We start from the raw sequence: 17147 nt of genomic DNA on the forward strand, positions 1-17147 counted from the left end.
AAAGGCTCCTTAACAGCTTCTACCCCCAAGCCATAAAACTGCTGAACAATTAATAAAATGCCCCCCCCCCCCCCCCCCCTTTGTTTTTACACTGCTGCTACTCGTTGTGTATTATCTATGCATAGTCACTATACCTCTACCTACATGTACAAATTACCTCGACTAACCAGTACCCCCGCACCTTGACTTGGTACTGGTATCCCCTGTATATAGCCTCATTATTGTTATTTTATTCCGTTACTTTACTCTTTTTTTTTACTTTAGTTTATTTAGTAAATATTTTCTTAACTCTATTTTCTTAAAATGGCATTGTTGGTTAAGGGCTTGTAAGCATTTCACAGTAAGGTCTACTACACCTGTTGTATTCGGTGCATGTGACAAATAACATTTTATTTATTCTGTTTGTGAAGCAGTGGCCAAATGCTCCACTGGCTTGGCTATTTATTTCACTACTAATCCACAATGCCAGACCATTGTTTTGCATCTGTGTTTCTGGATTTCAGTTTGGGAGCAACAAAGAGAGAGAGCGACGCACTCAAAATACACCTCTGCATGCCAACATCTCTCTCTCTCTCTCTTTCTGTCACTCCCGGCATGACTTGCAATGCTTAATTAACCTTCAATTCAACCTGTGTTATTGTCTTAATGGATTGGTCTATTATGGTGAGATTACAGGTTGCCAGGTGCTTCAATGACATAATCTCGCTCCTTTTGTTTCCAGGATGGAGAGGTATGTATTTTGGCTGATGGCTTTGCTTTATTACAAAGAAACCCCTAGTTTCGTTTTCATCACTAGAGGTAAGACTTATTTTATTGCATGGTCTTTTGCAACAACACTTTACCTTAAGTTACCCATATACCTATGTAACTACACAGGAATAACTGTAGTTATAACATTGTAACATGTAGTGACAAAGTAACTGCTTTGTAATCACATAGTATTAGCGTTTAGGCACACTTTACATTAGGTTGCACATACCTGTAGTTACATGGAATTTTATGGATTTCAGGGTAAGTGAGTCTAAGCTAATATTCTTCACTTATTTGAATTAATTAAAGTGCTGTGTTTGAATACCCATAGTAACATACTGTATTCTACATACTTAATGAGTATACACTACATACTATATACTATTAGTTCACTTTAGTATACTGTAAACAAATGCTATCCTTTCAGTTGAGCATACTAGCGCTACGCCTGTCTACCGGAAGTTGATTCTGTTGCTATGCAACCTCTTTCTAGCTTGTTAGCATAACAAATTACTAGCTAGACATGTTTGTGTTTGAAAATTCTATCTGGAGAGCCAGAGTGCGCGCTGGGAATTCTTAAATTCAGAGCGTTGTCAGATTGTCCATTCCTAACTTCTGAGTGTTTCCCCTCTCTGAGCATTCAGAGCGCACACTGGCTGAGGAGTAGGGTTGTTCCGAGTGTTCTGACCATCACAACAGCACTGCAGTCAAGCACACAAGCTAACTGGCTAGCTACTTCCAGACACAAATGAGAAAACACCTCCCTCTAACCATTTTACTCACCATAGCAGAGCTGGTAAGACTGTTTTTATGTTATCCAGAGTGTTGGTGACTGTAACTGTGCTGCTGGCAACAATTTAATTAGGTTTTTTGCTGACGTTTACTGACACCGGCCATATAAACAGGTGTTGAGCGTTCGTAAATGAGTTATTCTGCGCTCTGGCACACTGAGACGAGAGAGTGCTCTGTAATCGGAGTTGATAGCCAGAGCTAATTTCTGTCCATTGAGAACGCACAACGAATATACCGCCTAGCTAAGACTGACGTGAATAATTAAGTCAATAAACTTTGGGTAGTTACTTAGATAGCATATAATTAATATACTGGCAAGTTCGATGTATTAGTAGCCAACTAACGAGGTAGCTAGCTAACATTGCCGGTAGTACCTACTGATGTAATGATATGCTATGCGGTTCGTAAGGATAGCGTAGCCAACACATTGTCAGCCAACATAACGTGTAGCGTAAGTAATTTAAAAAGTCATTACTTTATTACATTGCACAACATTTTCTTAACATTTGTCGTAATTATTTAAAGCAATTAATTTGTATCCGCTCTCCTCGGACTTCAGCTACATATTTCTTCCGCCATTTCCTTCAAATCTGAAAACGTTGTGAAGCCCTGCCCATTTCTTGAAGAATTACATTATGGGCCCTAAAAGTACGGAAACAGTGTCCACTGCGTGTATACTTTGTATTTTGGCAAATGTACGGTAGTACGACATCCAGGAACTTTTAGCATACTAACTCTATCCATACTATGACCAATAAGAATACTACATACTGTACTCAATTTACGTCACAAAAAGTATGGTTAGTGCGGTTAGTATGAGTATTCAAACACAGCTAAGGTGTGTTTGTTTCTTGCTATAAACGTGTAATATAGCCCCTTGTCTCTAGAACTACAGTTGAAGTCGGAAATGTACATACACTTAGGTTGGAGTCATTAAAACTTGTTTGTCAACCACTCCACAAATTTCTTGTTAACAAACTATAGTTTTGCCAAGTCAGTTAGGACATCTACTTTGTGCTTGACACAAGTAATTTTCCCAACAATTGTTTACAGACAGATTATTTCACTTATATGCACTGTATCACAATTCCTGTGGGTCAGAAGATTACATACACTAAGTTGACTGTGCCTTTAAACAGCTTGGAAAATTCAAGAAAATGATGTCATGGCTTTAGAAGCTTCTGATAGGCTAATTGACATCATTTGAGTCAATTGGAGGTGTACCTGTGGATGTATTTCAAGGCTTACCTTCAAACACAGTGCCTCTTTGCTTGTCATCATGGGAAAGTCAAAAGAAATCAGCCAAGACCTCAGAAAAACAATTGTAGACCTCCACAAGTCTGGTTCATCTTTTGGAGCAATTTCCAAACGCCTGAAGGTACCACATTCATCTGTACAAACAATAGTACGCAAGTATAGACACCATGGGACCACGCAGCCGTCATACCTGGGGCGTCAGGTAGCCTAGTGGTTAGAGCGTTGGACTTGTAACAGAAAGGTTGAATCCCCTAACTGACGAGATAAAAATCTGTTGTTCTGCCCCTGAACAAGGCAGTTAACCCACTGTTCCTAGGCTGTCATTGAAAATAAGAATTTGAAACTGACTCAGGAAGGAGATGTGTTCTGTCTCCTAGAGATGGATGTACTTTGATGCAAAAAGTGCAAATCCATCCCAGAACAACAGCAAAATAACTTGTGAAGATGCTGGAGGCAACAGGCACAGGCAACAGGCAACAGATGCTGGAGGCAACAGTATCTATATCCACAGTAAAACAAGTCCTATATTGACCCAACCTGAAAGGCCGCCCTGCAAGGAAGAAGCCACTGCTCCAAAACCGCCATAAAAAAAGCCTACGGTTTGCAGGGAGGAAAATTATGTGGATATATTGAAGCAACATCTCAAGACATCAGTCAGGAAGTTAAAGCTTGGTCGCAAATGGGTCTTCCAAATGGACAATGACCCCAAGCATACTTCCAAAGCTGTGGAAAATGGCTTAAGGACAACAAGGTCAAGGAATTGGAGTGGTCATCACAAAGCCCTGACCACATCCTATAGAACATTTGTGGGCAGAACTGAAAAAGTGTGTGAGAGCCAGGAGGCCAACAAACCTGATTCAGTTACACCAGCTCTATCAGGAGGAATGGGCCAAAATTCACCCAACTTATTGTGGGAAGCTGGTGGAAGGCTATCTGAAATGTTTGACCCAAGTTAAACCATTTAAAAGCAATGCTACCAAATACTTATTGATTGTATGTAAACTTCTGACCCACTGGGAATGTGATGAAAGAAATAAAAGCTGAAATAAATAATTCTCTCTACTATTATTCTGACATTCCACATTCTTAAAATAAAGTGGTGATCCTAACTGACCTAAAACAGGGAATTTTTACTAAGATTAAATGTCAGGAATTGTGAAAAGCTGAGTTTAAATGTATTTGGCTAAGGTGTATGTAAACTTCCAACTTCAACTGAACGTTTACTGAGTCATTTTGTTGGTAGTGTCTGCTGTGTCAATACTTCTGGGCTGCTGAAAGCTAAATGATAAGGCTGCTGCTAAGAGACATGAACTGAACGCACTCTCTTGGCTTCAGTTGTCTGAGAGTGTCTGTTAGCAGGAAATCAGATAAATAATTGATTAATAGTATAGCTTAGTGAAAGCTATGTAATGTGTGATTAGTGAATTATGTTTTTCTTGTTTTTTCCAGTGTGCAAACGGCCCTGGTGATATAGACGTGGACCCCACTCCAGAACCCTGTACCTGTCCTCCCGGACCCCCTGGCCTTCCAGGCATTAAGGTCAGTCAGAAGGTTTACACCCTGAGACTTGCCCATTTCTAAATCCAGTGTCAATTCCTTCCATCCGGAACATGCTGCTGTGCAAATCAAATACACTTCTGAAAGCATTCCGCATTTGAACAGTTTTGTAACTAAATGTGTTATCTCCCCGCAACTTGCATGAGCAATTCGTCCAACACCATGTAAGTACAGCCAAGTAGAAAGATAAGGTTGAAGCAGATGTGGCTGTCTGCCTACAGTACATCAAGGTGACAGCAATGCATGTGATTGGGTTGTGGTTGGGAGATGTTATCAATAACACATGCCCCACTGTCCTACGTCCTTATTGATGGATATAATAGGACTAGTTCCAGACTGTTTGGCAAGAGAATGACACGTTGACTAAAAGTAGAAACAGACTGGCTTCTAGGCTAAATTACATTTACTGAAATGGGCCACAAAATAAAATGCTCTGTGACCCATTTCATTGTTCACAGAGCATGTGCCAAATAATTATAAGATGTTAAAACTAACACTAAAGCTTTAAAGTAGCGTACCTTTAAGCAATATTACCATAGCAACTCGTCCCTTTATTCTATAAGAGTGTACAAGGTTTAAGACATGTTTGTGTTTATAAGGGCATGGTCATGCATGGGTGCAAATCCTGTTTTTCAACAGGAAAAGATTGCTCAACAAGGTTTTGATGGTAGATCCAAAATGCTACAAGCATGGCTGGTTCACAGATGGACATTTTGGGCTGATATATTAACAGGAATTGTAATAAATGGCATCTTGAATAAAGTAAAGTTAAACCTATCCTGCTGAGACATGCACTTGGAAAGATGTGTTTTACTGATAGTCAGTAAAGCAGTGACATAACATTTTCCAGGAAAGGTCAAAACCATTACTGTGTGATGCTCCTCACAAAGAACATGTTTTAAAACAATTTGCAGCATGCAATCGAAAAACGGTTTCTGAGTAGTTCAACGGTTTCATGAGTGGTGCACTTGCATTGTTTTAAGGTCCAAATGGTCCAGTCAATAAGCTGCTGTTTTCTCTTTCAGGGGGAAGCAGGAACAATGGGAAGGCCCGGTCAAGCTGGTCCTGCTGGTGCTGATGGTAAGCCTGTGAGTACTCCATCATTTTATATTCAAACATCCACTCACTCAACACTCATCAGAATCCAACACTTTAGAGAAAATCAATGTATCAATAATGGATGCACTGCTATATGGGACATTGTTGAATGGGTATTCAAATCAGTCAGATGCCAATTGGAGCTCTTGAATATCAAGATAATTCAGTTGTAACGGTTAAAGGGCACACCTGGAGAGATGCACAGTACATAGCTGTGCTAATGGCACCCTTTCTCCAATAGGATTTGCCTGTCAAGGATTCCAGGGCATTTCCACGTTTTTAAAATGAAAGGAAAAGTGGTTTATACTATATCAAATCAAACTTTATTTGCCACATGCGCCGAATACAACAAGTGTAGACTTTACCGTGAAATGCTTACTTACAAGCCCTTAGCCCTTAACCAACAGTGCAGTTCAAGAATAAGAAAATATTTAGGCTAAAATAAAAAGTAATAATAAAAAAGTAACACAATAAGAATAACAATAATGAGGCTATATACAGGGGGCACCGGTACAGAGTCAGTGTGCGGGGATACAGGCTAGTTGAGGTAATCTGTACATGTAGGTGGGGGCGAAGTGACTATGCATAGGTAGCAAACAAACAGTGAGTAGCAGCAGTGTTCAAGATGGGGGGGGGTTGTCAATGTAAATTGTCCGGTGGCAATTTTTATGAATTGTTCAGCAGTCTAATGGCTTGGGAGTAGAAGCTGTTGAGGAGCCTTTTGGTCCTAGACTTGGCGCTCCGGTACCGCTTTCTGTGCGGTAGCAGAGAAAAGAGTCTATAACGTGGGTGACTGGAGTCTCTGACAATTTTATGGGCTTTCCTCTGACACCGCCTATTATATAGGTCCTGAACAGCAGGAAGCTTGGCCACAGTGATGTACTGGGCTGTTTGCGCTACCGTCTGTAGCGCCTTACGGTCAGATGCCGAGCAGTTGCCATACCAGGCAACATACCATGCAACCGGTCAGGATGCTCTCGATGGTGCAACTGTAGAACCTTTTGAGGATCTGGGGGCCCATGCCAAATCTTTTCAGTCTCCTGAGGGGAAAAGGTTTTGTCATGCCCTCTTCACGACTGTCTTGGTATGTTTGGACCATGATAGTTTGTTGGTGATGTGGACACCAAGGAACTTGAAATTCTCGACTCGCTCCACTACAGCCCCGTCGATGTTAATGGGGGCCTGTAGGGCCCGCCTTTTCCTGTAGTCCACGATCAGCTCCTTTGTCTTGCTCACGTTGCTCACGCAGTGGGTGAACAAGGAATACAGGAGGGGACTAAGTACACACCCCTGATGGGCCCCCTGATGGGCCCCAGTGTTAAGGATCAGCGTGGCAGACGTGTTGTTGCCTACTCTTACCAGCTGGTGGTGGCCCATCAGGAAGTCCAGGATCCAGTTGCAAAGGGAGGTGTTTAGTCCCAGAGTCCTTAGCTTAATGATGAACTTCATGACCACTATGGTGTTGAACGCTGCGCTGTAGTCGATGAACAGCATTCTCACATAGGTGTTCCTTTTTTCTAGGTGAGAATGGGCGGTGTGGAGTGCGATTGAGATTGTGTCATCTGTGGATCTGTTGGTGCGGTATGCGAATTGGAGTGGGTCTAGGGTGTCCGGGATGATGCTGTTGATATGAGCCATGACCAGCCTTTCAAAGCACTTCATGGCTACCGACGTGAGTGCCACGAGGCAGTAATCATTTAGCCAGGTTACCTTCGCTTCCTTGGGCACAGGGACTATGGTGGTCTGCTTGAAACTTGTAGGTATTACAGACTCGGTCAGGGAGAGTTGAAAATGTCAGTGAAGACACTTGACAGTTGGTCCGTGCATGCTTTGTGTACTGGTAATCCAAGTCCTGGTAATCCATCTGGCCCAGCGGTTTTGTGAATGTTGACCTGTTTAAAGGTCAACATTCACAGAACAGCTGGTGCTCTCGTGCATGCTTCAGTGTTGCTTGCCTCGAAGCGAGCATAAAAAGCATTTAGCTCATCTGGTAGGCTCGCGTCACTGGACAGCTCGCGTCTGGGTTTCTCTTTGTAGTCCGTAATAGTTTTCAAGCCCTGCCACATCCGATGAGCGTCAGAGTCAGTGTAATAGGATTCAATCTTAATCCTGTATTGACGCTTTGCTTGTTTCATGGTTTGGGATTTCTTATAAGCATCCAGATTAGTTTCCCGCTCCTTGAAAGCGACAGATCTAGCCTATAGCTCGATGCGGATGTTGCCTGTAGTCCATGGCTTCCGGTTGAGATATGTACGTACAGTTGAAGGGGGGTGTGGGGTCGAAGTCATCGATGCACTTTTTGATGAAGCCGATGACTGAGGTGGTGTATTCCTCAATGCCATTGGATGAATCCCGGAACATATTCCAGTCTGTGCTAACAAAACAGTCCTGTAGTGTAGCATCCGCGTCATCTGACCATTTCCTGCTTTAGTTTATGCTTGTAAGCAGGAATCAGGAGGATAGAATTGTGGTCCGATTAACCAAATGGAGGGCGGGGAAGAGCTTTGTATGCATCTTTGTTTGTGGAGTAAAGGTGTTCTAGCATTTTTTTCCCCCTGGTTGCACATGTGACATGCTGGTAAAAATTTGGTAAAACGTATTTAAGTTTGCCTGCATTAAAGTCCCCGGCCACTAGGAGCGCCGCTTCTGGGTGAGCATTTTCTTCTTTGCTTATGGCCTTATAAAATTGTTTGAGAGCGGTCTTAGTGCCAGCTTCGCTTTGTGGTGGTAAATAGATGGCTAGATAGTGTGTGTGTGTGTGGTCGACAGCTTATCATAAGGTACTCTACCTCAGGCAGGCAATACCTTGAGACATCTTTAATATTAGACATAGCACACCAGCTGTTATTGACAAAAAGACACACACCCCCACCCCTCTTCTTACCAGCAGTAGCGTCTCTGTTCTGCCGGTGCATGGAAAATCCCGCCAGCTCTATATTGTCCGTTTCTTTGTTCAGCCACATCTTGGTGAAACAAGATGTTACAGTTTTTAATGTCCCGTTGGTAGGATAATCTTCGGTCATACATTTTATTTGCACGTTAGCAAGGAGAATGGAAGGCATTGGGAGTTTACTCGCTTGCCTCCGGCTTCTCAGAAGGATCCCCGATCTGCGTCCCCTTTTCCAGCGTCTTTTCTTAACGCAAAAGGCGTGGATCTGGGCCTGTTCCAGTGAAAGCAAGATATTCTTCTCGTCCGAATCGTTAAAGGTTTCTTCCAGTCTGCGGTGAGTAATTGCTTTTCTGATGTCAGAAGTTATTTTCAGTCATAAGAGACAGTAGCAGTAACATTATGTACACAATAAGTAAAAAAATAAGTCAAAAATAAGCCAATTGCACAATTGGTTGGGAGAATGTAAAATGTTAGCCACGTTCTCCGCGCCATTTTATAGGCGACCAAAAGTATGTGGACCTGCTCATCGAACATCTCATTCCAAAATCATGGGCATTAATATTTAGTTGTTCCCCTCTTTGCTGCTATAACAGCCTCCACTCTTCTCTGAAGGGTTTCCATTAGATGTTGGAACGGGGACTTGCTTCCATTCAGCCACAAAAGCATTAGTAAGGTTGGACACTGATATTGGGTGACAAGGCCTGGTTCGCAGTTGGCGTTCCAATTCGTCCCAAAGGTGTAAGATGGGGTTGAGGTCAGGGCTCTGTACAGGCAAAGTCGAGTTATTCCATCACAATCTCGATCTTGTCATGCTGAAACAGGAAAGGGCCTTCCCCGAACTGTTGCCACAAAGTTGGAAGCACAGAATCGTATAGAATGTCATTGTGATGCTGTAGAGATTGCTGTAGAGATTCCCTTCACTGGAACTAAGGGGCCTAGCACGAACAATGAAAAATAGCTCCAGACCATTATTCCTCCTCCACCAAACCTTACAGTTGGCACTATGCATTGGGGCAGGTAGCGTTCTAATGGAATCCGCCAAACCCATATTAGTTTGTCGGACAGCCAGATGGTGAAGCATGATTCATCACTCCAGAGAATGTTTCCACTGCTCCAGAGTCAAATGGTGGCGAGCTTTACACCACTCCAGCCGATGCTTGGAATTGCGCATAGTGATCTTAGGCTTGTGTGTGGCTGCTCAGCCATGGAAACCCATTTAATGAAGCTCCCGACAAACAGTTATTGTACTGACGTTGCTTGTAGAGGCAGTTTGGAACTTGGAAGTGAGTGTTGCAACTGAGGACAGATAGGTGATCACATTCTGTGAGCTTGTGTGGCCTACCACTTCGCGACTGAGCCGTTGTTGCTCCTAGACATTTTCGCTCTAGCAGGGCAGAAATTTTACAAGCTGACTTGTTGGAAAGGTGGAATCCTATTACTTTTTTATATTTTTTTATTTCACCTTTATTTAACCAGATAGGCTAATTGAGAACAAGTTCTCATTTGCAACTGCGACCTGGCCAAGATAAAGCGTAGCAATTCGACACATACAACAACACAGAGTTACACATGGAATAAACAAAACATACAGTCAATAATACAGTAGAACAAAAGAAAACAAAAAGTCTATATACAGTGAGTGCAAATAAGGTAAGTTAAGGAAATAAATAGGCCATGGTGGTGAAGTAATTACAATATAGCAATTAAACACTGGAATGGTAGATCGGCAGAAGATGAATGTGCAGGTAGAGATACTGGGGTGCAAAGGAGCAAAATAAATAAATAAATACCAGTATGGGGATGAGGTAGGTGGATAGATGGGCTGTTTACAGATAGGCTAATTACAGGTGCAGTGATCTGTAAACTGCTCAAACAGCTGGTGCTTAAAGCTAGTGAGGGAGATGTGAGTCTCCAGCTTCAGAGATTTTTGCAATTCGTTCCAGTCATGGGCAGCAGAGAACTGGAAGGAAAGATGACCAAAGGAGGAATTGGCTTTGGGGGTGACCAGTGAGATATACCTGCTGGAGCACGTGCTACGAGTGGGTGCTGCTATGGTGGGCTTTACCTAGCAGAGACTTGTAGATAACCTGTAGCCAGTGGGTTTGGCGACGAGTATGAAGCGAGGGCCAACCAACGAGAGCGTACAGGTCGCAATGGTGGGTAGTGTATGGGGCTTTGGTGACAAAACAGATGGCACTGTGATAGACTGCATCCAGTTTGTTGAGTAGAGTGTTGGAGGCTATTTTATAGATGACATCACTGAAGTTGAGGATTGGTAGGATGGTCAGTTTTACGAGGGTATGTTTGGCAGCATGAGTGAAGGATGCTTTGTTGCGATATAGGAAGCTGATTCTAGATTTAATTTTGGATTGGAGATGCTTAATGTGAGTCTGAGATTGAAAGTTGAAAGTCACTGATGTCTTCAGTAAAACCATTCTACTGCCAATGTTTGTTTATGGAGATTCCATGGCTCTGTGCTCGATTTTATATACAGTTGTCGGAAATTTACATACACCTTAGCCAAATACATTTAAACTCCGTTTTTCACAATTCCTGACATTTAATCCTAGTAAACATTCCCTGTTTTAGGTCAGTTAGGATCACCACTTTATTTTAAGAATGTGAAATTTCCAGTTTACATACACTCAATTAGTATTTGGTAGCATTGCCTTTAAATTGTTTAACTTGGGTAAAATGTATCGGGTAGCCTTCCACAAGCTTCCCACAACAAGTTGGGTGAATTATGGCCCATTCCTCCTGACAGAGCTGGTGTAACTGAGTCAGTATTGTAGGCCTCCTTGCTCGCACATGCTTTTTCAGTTCTGCCCACACATTTTGTATGGGATTGAGGTCAGCGCTTTGTAATGGCCACTCCAATAATTTGACTGTTGTCCTTAAGCCATTTTGCCACAACTTTGGAAGTATGCTTGGGGTCATTGTCCATTTGGAAGACCCTTTAGCGACCAAGCTTTAACTTCCTGACTGATGTCTTGAGATGTTGCTTCAATATATCCACATACTTTTCTTCCCTCATGATGCCATCTATTTTGTGAAGTGCACCAGTCCCTCCTGCAGCAAAGCACTCCCACAACATGATGCTGCCACCCCGTGCTTCACGGTTGGGATGGTGTTCTTCTGCTTGCAAGCATCCCCCTTTTTCCTCCAAACATAACGATGGTCATACTGGCCAAACAGTTCTATTTTTGTTTCATCAGACCAGAGGACATTTCTCCAAAAAGTACGATCTTTGTCCCCATGTGCAGTTGCAAACCGTAGTCTGGCTTTTCTATGGCTGGAGCAGTGGCTTCTTCCTTGTTGAGCGGCCTTTCAGGTTATGTTGATATAGGACTTGTTTTACTGTGGATATAGATACTTTTGTACTTGTTTCCTCCAGCATCTTCACAAGGTCCTTTGCTGTTGTTCTGGGATTGATTTGCACTTTCGCACCAAAGTACATTAATCTCTAGGAGACAGAACACATCTCCAATTCACTCAAATTATGTCAATTAGCCTATCAGAAGCTTCTAAAACCATGACATAATTTTCTGGATTTTTCCAAACTGTTTAAAGGCACAGTCACTTAGTCTATGTAAACTTCTGACCCACTGGAATTGTGATACAGTGAATTATAAGTGAAATAATTTGTCTGCAAACAATTGTTGGAAAAATGACTTGTGTCACGCAAGAAGTAGATGTCCTAACCGACTTGCCAAACCTATTGTTTGATAACAAGAAGTTTGTGGAGTGGTTGAAAAACGAGTTTTAATGACTCCAACCTAAGTGTATGTAAACTTCCGACTTCAACTGTACCACACCCCCTTGGGCCTTATTTCTTCAGTAAAGTACAGTACTTGGCAAGAGCACTTGGCTAACTCTAAAGGCTGTTGCTTCCTACTGGGAGGCAGGAGAAACTTTGTTACTCCTACTGGTGTGATAACTGGGCTCATGAGGAGGACCAGATGGAAACCATTCATACATCATTATTTGCAGGAAAGCTTTGTGTTTTAAATAATACGTCCAGATCTACATTATCTAGAATAGATCGTAGTCAAATGTAAGTAATCATTGCTGCCAGTTTTTTTGAACATGCAGTATATCTGCAGAGACTGAGAGTAGACTTTGATATAGTGGTCTGGTTGCCACTGAAGATATTGAAACATATTGGGTCTTCACCTGATTATATGTTAAGTGGCCTTTAGTCTGAATATAATGATTATGAAACAGACCATGAAGATAGTCATTGAATCAAGTCCTCCCTGAGATGCTCTGTAATATCAAACAGAAAGAGAAAGAGATGAATGTGTCATTTAATTTGTGAAGGTGAATGTCGCTCTGACATTCACTCTGACAGTGTCTAGGTTAATGATAAAGTGCCTACATATCTTCGCTCTATGTTGGTGCGTGATTTCTTTGTGTTGCAGCGGAATTGTCTTACTGGAATTAATTGAATAAACCACTTAGAGTGTGTTGAGACTGATAGCTATGATGGAAACATGATGAAGACCTTGAGGGGAATATTACATTTGTATGAATGAAGCAAATGTTTTAGGGGAATGCATGGTCATTGTTTCCATGAAAGAGTACAGTATATCGTACCTTGCAGGGGAACCATCACTGTGACAGGATAAATCTTGTAACTTGATTTAGAAGGTGTTTGTGCGTTAGCAGTCAGATTTCATTGAAACTGTTGAGCATGAAAGGTAACAGTCTCTGCGTGAATACTCACATACTAACTTTGAAATTCAGTAACAGAAAACATGAGTGGCACTTTTTCTGATATTACTTGTTTGCTTGTACCAGCTCTATTACTATCACACTGAACTTGCGGGGCTGGTTACCCGGACACAGATTTAGCCTAGTCCTGGACTAAAAAGCAAGCTCAGTGGAGAATCTCCATTGAAAGTCATTTTTAGGTTAGGACTAGGCTTGATCTGTGTCCGGGAAACCACCCTGTAATCTTTCAGTATTGTTTGCCCAAGTGGCATATGAATTCAATTTTTGAATATCATCATTATTCAAGGTCAAGTTGTGTTCTTTTCTGCCTAAACTATATCATGGATAAAAGACCTATTGTTTCAGTCATTTTCATGACTTCAATTTGTTCATTGTTTTCTGTCAATGAACTATGTATCAACTCGCTGTTTGGATGACATTTTGAAGTCATATATTTTCATTGCTTTTTCCATTAGAGGCTTTGATATACTGTAAATTGGTCTGTGTGGGGTGTTCAACTCGCACTCAATACTGATCTCTACTGATGACTGAGGTCATGAGAAGTGTAGACCAGTTTACAGTACAATATGTTCTTTGTGAACATACTGTGGCCTTTGAATACTGGCAGTGCATTGTTGAAGCAAATCTTCCTCCAAAAGTGCAATAAAGTGATGAGAGAGTGTCTTTCACAAGTGTTTTGTGAAGTCATCACTTGTAATCAGAGGAAAAATATCAGTTTATTTCAAATTCTACACTATGTAACAATGAAACCCGTACATGTCATCCTACCACTGAAGTTAGGGAAGATGTTACATTTGAGGTTATTCCAAAACATGGGGGCTGTTTTATTGCATATGTTAACGTCCTTAGCAACTAAGAATCTTTGAGTTCAGTAAACATCGTTTAGTGTTTTGAGTCATTAAATAGAATTGAGCAATTATGTAGAGAATAATTATCTTATTCGGACAACCCTAACATATTCCTCAATGAATTTGTCGGCACAATTACTGTACATTAAATAAACAAATGGTGCCCACTTGCAGGGTAATCAAGTATGGGTGTGAAAGTGTAAAAGACATTACAGAATTGGCACTGTACCCTGTACAGTAGCCTAGTTTCCCATGACACTAAGGGTAAAGATCCATGCAGAATTGTAAGCCCAGACAGTTTTTTGCGTTATTACATACAGCCAGAAATAACTTCTGGATATCAGGGTGGCGGTAACTCACCAGCATTTTGACCAGAAATTCACATTTCCTGAATTGGATCCTTTGTTCGTACCACCCAACTCTACTGAACTAATCACAGAGGTTGCTCCAAGACGCCACCGGCAGAGAAGAGGTATTCAGAGTTTACTTTTAGTCTGACTCAGGAGGCGTGCACCTTCCTCCACCGCTCCCGGGTATATTACTCGCTAATGTTCAGTCCCTGGACAGTAAAGTAGACGAGCTCAGGGTGAGGATCTTCTTCCAGAGAAACATCAGGGACTGTAACATACTCTGTTTCACGGAATCATGGCCCTCTCCGGATATACTGTCCCCGTCCATACAGCCAGCTGGGTTCTCGGTACATTGCGCAGACAGTAATAAAGAACTCTCCGGGCAGAATAAAAGCAGAGGTGTATGTTTCATTATTAACTACTCATGGTGTGCTTGTGGTAACGTACAGGAACAGTCCTTTTGTTAATTTGACCTAGAATACCTCACAAGCAAATACCACAACGGCTCTTAAGGAACTACACTGGACTTGTAAACTGTATGCCACATATCCCGAGGCCGAATTTGTAGCTGGGGACTTTAACAAAGCAAATCTGAGATAACTGACAATCTGAAATCGTCCACCCACACAGACAGTGTGATGAAGAAGGAGCAAGAGCTCCTCTTCAACCTCAGGAGGCTGAAGAAATTCGGCTTGGCTCCTAAAACCGTCACAAACTTGTACAGTTGTACGATTGTGAGCATCCTTTCGGGCTGTATTACCGTCTGGTACGGCAACTGCACAGTCCGTAACCGCAGGGCTCTCCAGAGGTTCGTGACCTGTCACAGGAAGGCCAAAAAAGATCAACAAGGACTTCATCCACCCGAGCCAAGGGATTTTCACCCATCTATCATCCAGAAGGCGAGGGCGTTGGAGGTGCGTCAAAGCTGGGACCAAGAGACTGAAAACAGCTTCTATCTCAAGGCCATCAGATTGTTAAATAGCCATCACTAGCCGGCTATCACCCGATTACGCAACCCTTCACCTTAGAGGCTTCTGCCCTATGTATATAGACATGGAACACTGGTCACTTTAGTAATGGAACACTGATCACTTTAATGTTTACATACTGTTTTACCCACTTCATACAGTATATACTGTATTCTAGTCAAGGAGTATCCAATTGAACTATTGCTGTATATATACTATTCTATCCACGTATTCTTCAGATATTCAACATATTCACTGTCCATAATGTCTATACATCCCTATCACATATACAGTACCAGTCATAAGTTTAGACGTGTGTAACTCTGTGCTGTTGTTTTTGTCGCACTGCTTTGCTTTTTCTTGGCCAGGTCGCAGTTGTAAATGAGAACTTATTCTCAATTGGCTTACCTGGTTAAAAAAAAATACTACATGAAGAGTGATATAAAAGGTCCTTATATCTGATGCTTTCTCAAATGTATCAAAACCCCTTTGTTTCCCTTCATATAGCATTTCTTTATGAATGACTTCTGAAGCATGTATATAAGCCTTAAAAAGAGCTTATGAAGGGTGTATGTATGAATGTTTTAAAAAGTTGCAATTTAATTTAACACACAGCTGATAAGTGTTTCATCTACGAGCAACATTAAAGGGTGAATAGCTCATGACTTCCCATCTCTCCGCTTTTTTAAATAAAGGGCATCTCTGGCAACCGAGGAGTTCCTGGGCCACAGGGTCCAACTGGGACAGAGGTATCAGCTGCACTCTAAAACAAATAGTTTTTATCAGACTAGGGTTTTTGATGGTAAATCAATGGAGCTGCTCTTTCTGTTCACTATTTCAGGGGCGACACGGGGTTGATGGTAACAAGGGAGAACAAGGACGGCCTGGTGATTCGGTAGGAAGGTCAAAAAAGGGCATTAGTATGTTTTATTGGCATGATCTATTTTATGACACTGAAGACCCGTTTAAGCAATATCACCAGTGATTGGATTCCAGAGTACGGATCAAAAGCTACAATCCCTTTTATCAAACACACATTTTATGTATAAATCTCTTGTCTTTTCAGGGTGAAAGAGGGGTTCCGGGATTACCTGGGCCATCAGGCCAAGCAGGTGAAAAGGTACGCCATAAAAGTGGCTTCACTGAATGAGGTTATCAAATGTATGATTCTCTGTAGAACACGGTTTCCCAACTGGCGGCCCGAGGGCCAAATTTGGCACATGGGTGGTTTTATTTGACGCCCCATGTTTTCTGAGCAAAATATATACAGTATGTATATTTGTTTTGCATTTTCATTGTTGGACATAAAGAGCTGGTCTCTTGGATTCAAATTGAATTTTTATGAGGCAGTGTCTGTTTTATTATCAGCATATTGTAACGGTCTTCTTGTGGTGAAGTAGAGGCGGACCAAAAAGCAGCGTGATTATATTGATTCATGTTTAATAACAAAAAGGATAAACACGAACACTACAAAACAACAAACGTGGAAAACCAAAAACAGCCCTGTCTGGTGCAAAACACAGAGACAGGAACAATCCCCCACAAACACAGTGAAACCCAGGCTACCTAAATATGGTTCCCAATCAGAGACAATGACTAACACCTGCCTCTGATTGAGAACCATATCAGGCCAGACATAGAAATAGACAAACAAGACATCCAACATAGAATGCCCACTCAGATCACACCCTGACCAACCAAAACATAGAAACATACAAAGCAAACTATGGTCAGGGTGTGACAGCTTAATGACACTGGACAGAGGGGCAGCTGCTCGGGACAGAGGGGCAGCTGCTCGGGACAGAGGGGCAGCTGCTCGGGACAGAGGGGCAGCTGCTCGGGACAGAGGGGCAGCTGCTCGGGACAGAGGGGCAGCTGCTCGGGACAGAGGGGCAGCTGCTCG

General features: G+C 42.1%; 1 protein-coding gene across 8 annotated transcripts in view; it reads left to right on the plus strand.

Moving 5' to 3' along the window:
* The window catches only part of LOC110502692 (collagen alpha-1(XXI) chain), a 69047-nt gene that overhangs the window by 26347 nt on the left and 25553 nt on the right, over positions 1 to 17147 (plus strand). For 5 of the 8 annotated variants that reach the window (XR_016491041.1, XR_016491042.1, XM_036960414.2 and 2 more), the window contains 5 exons: positions 4249 to 4338; positions 5382 to 5444; positions 15940 to 15993; positions 16086 to 16139; positions 16311 to 16364. Coding sequence is in view for 4 of the 8 variants with exons in the window: in XM_036960414.2 (XP_036816309.2) it covers positions 4249 to 4338; positions 5382 to 5444; positions 15940 to 15993; positions 16086 to 16139; positions 16311 to 16364 (315 nt within the window). In the remaining 4 variants the exon portion in view is untranslated. Of the gene's footprint in view, positions 1 to 1223; positions 1547 to 4248; positions 4339 to 5381; positions 5445 to 15939; positions 15994 to 16085; positions 16140 to 16310; positions 16365 to 17147 lie in introns of those variants that run through there. The other 3 variants (XR_016491043.1, XR_016491044.1, XM_090217242.1) reach the window with 2 other exon arrangements.

Source organism: Oncorhynchus mykiss, chromosome 23 (assembly GCF_057628025.1).
Source record: "Oncorhynchus mykiss isolate SJ-2025 chromosome 23, ASM5762802v1, whole genome shotgun sequence".
Classification (NCBI taxonomy): domain Eukaryota; kingdom Metazoa; phylum Chordata; class Actinopteri; order Salmoniformes; family Salmonidae; genus Oncorhynchus; species Oncorhynchus mykiss.